Source organism: Balaenoptera borealis (genome assembly GCF_965194805.1).
Source record: "Balaenoptera borealis genome assembly, chromosome: 13".
Classification (NCBI taxonomy): Eukaryota; Metazoa; Chordata; class Mammalia; order Artiodactyla; family Balaenopteridae; genus Balaenoptera; species Balaenoptera borealis.
The window spans coordinates 28,133,644-28,138,125 of NC_138870.1; the positions used below are offsets into that span (position 1 = coordinate 28,133,644).

Here is a 4,482-nt window from a genome sequence, read left to right on the forward strand (position 1 = left end):
CTGAAAAAAAGCCATTAACCAAGAGATGTTTAAACTCTCATCCCTGGATCCTATCCACGCTGGCATGGTGAATAAATTCTGGCATTTTGGTGGCAATGAGAGGAGCCAGCGATTCATTGAGCGCTGTATCTGGGCCTTCCCCACCTTCTGCCTGCTGGGGCCTGAGGGGACCCCTGTGTCCTGGTCCCTGATGGACTAGACAGGAGAAGTGTGGTTGGGGGTCACCCTGCCTGAGTACCGGGGCCAGAGTCTCGTCTCTCATATGTTGTTTGTCCACACCCAGGCTCTGGACAAACTTGGCTTCCCCGTATATAACCATACAGAGCCAACAAAATCATACAGAAAATTAGTCACAGTCTGCATCATATCCCATGCCCTGTGACTGGAACCAGTGGAACTGTGTGCCTCTGTGAAGCAGCCCTGAATCCAAGACAGTGTTGGGTGGGCTGGTTATGTGGCAAGAGATGCCGAGGGATGGGCAGAAAGAAAGAATAAATTGTAATGAGCAAAAAAATTTGTGAATTTGTGCTCTGCAAAAATTCACTCACTAGGCATGAGTGAATATTAAACAAATTTTTAAAATGCTAATTAAAATAGCCCAAAGAGCTAATAAAAAATAACGTGAAAAATTTTTAAAATTAAACATGATGATTAAAAGTAGTTTTTAAAAAGTATTTGTAAGCAAAGGTTAGAAAAACATTACCAAAATGATGGCAACGGTAATGTTAGGTGGGATTATAGATTAGGATTTTCCTTTATTAATACTTAACAGCTTAATTTAATGGGTCATTTCTTTTCTTTTTTTGCATTTACCAGGTCGCAGAACCCTAGCTGTAATCACTAAACTTGATCTCATGGATGCGGGTACTGATGCCATGGATGTATTGATGGGAAGGGTTATACCAGTCAAACTGGGAATAATTGGAATAGTTAACAGGTTAGCAATCAAGAATGGGATAAGAATTGCAGCATTCTCATTTCAAAGCAAATCTGAATTTTTTGAATCGGTCTGAAATGTGATAGTGTCCCTGCTTTTTCCACTTTTACTATAATCTTGGTATTGCTAAAGAATTCATTGCTCTAAAGGAAGAAAAGAGATTCACTAAAGCCTCCTGTAGATATTTTTAAATAGAAAGTGTTTCTAAAGTAAGCACTGCCACAAAATGGAAGAAAATTTAATGGCTAGGCTTAAAAAATCCCTGTCTATTACGTTATGTATGAGGAGGGCACTGGATAAAAAAACGTATTATTTAGTTTACACCCAGTCAAGAGTTCTTAAGGTGGTAGTATTTTAATAGATCGGTTTAACCCCTAGCATTAGTGATTCTATGTAATTGCCAGGAGGTGACTTGGAGAAATTTTATTAAAGGTATCCTAATTATAACTAGGTGAAATTAAAAATTGTGGAAAGGAAACTAACTACTGTTGAGTGTCTACTTAAGTTTTAGATGCTCTACTGTGAGAAATTTGTAAGGGTATCTCTTTGAACCCTTGCAACGTCCCTGTGAGATATGTATATTGGTCTGTTTTATAATCAGAAAACTTAAGTTATACATTTACCAAAGTCACATGGCTGGTGAAAGCAGAGCCAGATTCAAATGGAGATCATAGTCCAAAGCCTTTATAAAATAGGAAGCACTGAAATTGTCATGAGATCTGGGTTCTACTCCTAGTTCATCTACAAACTAGATATAATGTGGGTTTAAATGGCTCCTAACATCTTTGGTCTTAGACCTTTGAAAATGAAAATGTTACTAAGTGATGTCTTTACAGTTGTCTGCTTCTAATCACATGTCCTTCTCCCTCACCCCTACTCTTTTTTTTTTTAAATTCCCATTATCTCTTTTCAGGCAAACAGGTGGTATAAAACTGTTTGTTGTATTTGTAGATGGCTACTCTTCAATTTAGTTGCCTGTCCATGGATAAAATATACAGTTGATTAAGACACATATATTTTCACCTGTTTATCCCTGTTACTGAAGAGTACTGCTTTTGACTGTAGTTAATGGTAATAATGAGGCCTAAATTATTCAGGCATTGCTTACTTAAAAGTCACACAGTTTGAATCTTGGCTGAACTACTTAATATGTGACCTTGGGTAAGTTAGTTAATCTCCCTGGGCCTTAGTTACTTTGCTATAAAATGGGATAATACCTATTGCATAGACTGATTGTGAGAATTAACAATTCATGTCAGACATTATAGACAATGCCTGGTGCCATCATTATCATCATCATTTATAGGCTATCATCATCATCATCATTTATAGGCTATCATCATCATCATCATTTATAGGCTATCATCATCATCCTCACTATCCAGAGTACTTAGTACCACAGTTGACTTTAGTTGAACAGTTTTGTTACTTTTCAACCTTAGGAGCCAGCTAGATATTAATAATAAGAAGAGTGTAACTGATTCAATCCGTGATGAATATGCTTTCCTTCAAAAGAAATACCCATCTCTGGCCAATAGAAATGGAACAAAGTATCTTGCCAGGACTTTAAACAGGTAACATTTTTTACCTTTTGGAAAATGAGATGTTTCTGGGTTGCCAATAAGTGTCTGAGACCTTTGATGATCAGTTCCTTACATTTTTATAATGTCCTTGTCTGTAAAATTTCACTTTTTGTTTCTTGTGTAGTAGGTTCTTATAATGTAGATATTTATTTTTATTGAGGTGGTTGGCATTAAATCATTGTGTAGTCTAGAAATGCTCAAGTGAATTTTAAAATACCTTAATCATGAAATTCTTGACAGTCATTTTACTTTTGATGATAGAACTAGATGGCAGATGACTTCATTTCCATTTTGTATTTCAGGAACTGAATTAAGATTTATAATTTTCACATAACCTATTCTTAATTTAGGATGTCTTCTATTCCTATTCATAAAAAGAATGTAAACTATATACCTTGAATTCTGAGTATGCACTGATGGTAGAGGCATTAGAAGACCTTTCTAAATAATTTATAAATGACTGAAGTAAAACCTATTTTCTTTTACTTTTGGGTTATTCCCTAAATAAATTAAAGGCTGATGGATATGTATCTTAACAAGATTGATTTTCACTATGCTGAGTACCCATTGTAAAAGATAAGTCGGAAACCAAAATAACGTAGGTAGAATTGGATTGAGTAGTTTACTTTCTTTGAGGTAACTGCAATAATATAAAAAAAATTTTTTTTAAATTTATATTTGATTCTCTAGCAGTTGCTACAATTTGATGGGTTGAAGGCACACTTAAAAAGCATTTACTAAGATGGTTTCCTTCATGTCATTTTTTTCAGGCTACATATTTACCTTCTAGTCTAAGATTGCATTATTTCCTACCAGGACAAATTGACAGGTTTCCCTATTATTTGCATTTTAAAATTTGACCTGCCTGGGTCTTCAAAATACACAATTACTTTAAAATCCTTCCTTTCTAACCTTTGTTAGGCTACTGATGCATCACATCAGAGATTGCTTACCAGAGTTGAAAACAAGAATAAATGTTCTAGCTGCTCAATATCAGTCTCTTCTAAATAGCTATGGTGAACCTGTGGATGATAAAAGTGCTACTTTACTCCAGCTTATTACCAAATTTGCCACAGAATATTGTAACACTATTGAAGGAACTGCAAAATATATTGAAACTTCAGAGCTGTAAGTAAGAAATTTCTCTATGGATTTGGTTACCTGGATTGATAGGTTAGATAAAGATAAAAGATAAAGATCTTTTGTTACAGTGACTTAACTCTGAGATTATCTGATTGTAATTTATTATCTGTAAAACAGGAATATCATCTTGTAGAAATGGTAGATAATGTCTCATATGTATGTAAAATGCTTTATAAATTATGTAAAGCACGGTAAAAGTTTCAGGGCTTTCTTTAAAAACAAGACTTTAATTGATAAGCATTTATAAAATTTTCATAATTTAAAAATTGTTTGTTTTTTTAATACACACAACATAGTTCTTCATGAAAAAATACAAAAATGCAGATAAGTAAAAAGAGTAAAACATAAGGACAAAATTGCTTTTAATTCCATCATTAAGAAATAATCCCTGTTACTTTGGCATTAATCTAGACATTATTCTATGCTTCTATAAAACTTCTATGCTTCTATAAAGCTTCTATAACTGCCTGTAATACACATCTTTAAAAATCAGATGCTATGGAATCATTTCTTTAAATCAACATGTCACAAACAACTAGTAGTAATTGTATATTTGTATTCTCAGTCTTAAGATTTACATAGTATTTTACTTTTTAGACATACACTCTTATTTGTTCAACCAGTCCCCTACTATTGACAGTTTGCTTTCGGTTATACACAAATATAAACAATGTTGTGATGGACTATCTTTGGGCCATGTATCCAAGTAAACCCTTAGGTTAAATTTCTAGAAGTGGAATTACTAGATGAAAGGGTGTATAACATCCTCAAAGTCTCTTATTATTATTATACTATTAGTAGATTGTATTTTTTTAAATA

The 4,482-nt window shown here is 33.7% G+C and overlaps 1 protein-coding gene across 12 annotated transcripts in view; it reads left to right on the top strand.

Annotated features, from left to right (window-relative positions):
• Window positions 1–4,482, top strand: part of DNM1L (dynamin 1 like) — a 58,348-nt gene that overhangs the window by 40,205 nt on the left and 13,661 nt on the right. For all 12 annotated transcript variants that reach the window (XM_082352147.1, XM_082352151.1, XM_082352152.1 and 9 more), the window contains 3 exons: window positions 817–937; window positions 2,380–2,511; window positions 3,442–3,648. In XM_082352147.1, the coding sequence (XP_082208273.1) occupies window positions 817–937; window positions 2,380–2,511; window positions 3,442–3,648 (460 nt within the window). The remainder of the gene's footprint in view (window positions 1–816; window positions 938–2,379; window positions 2,512–3,441; window positions 3,649–4,482) is intronic.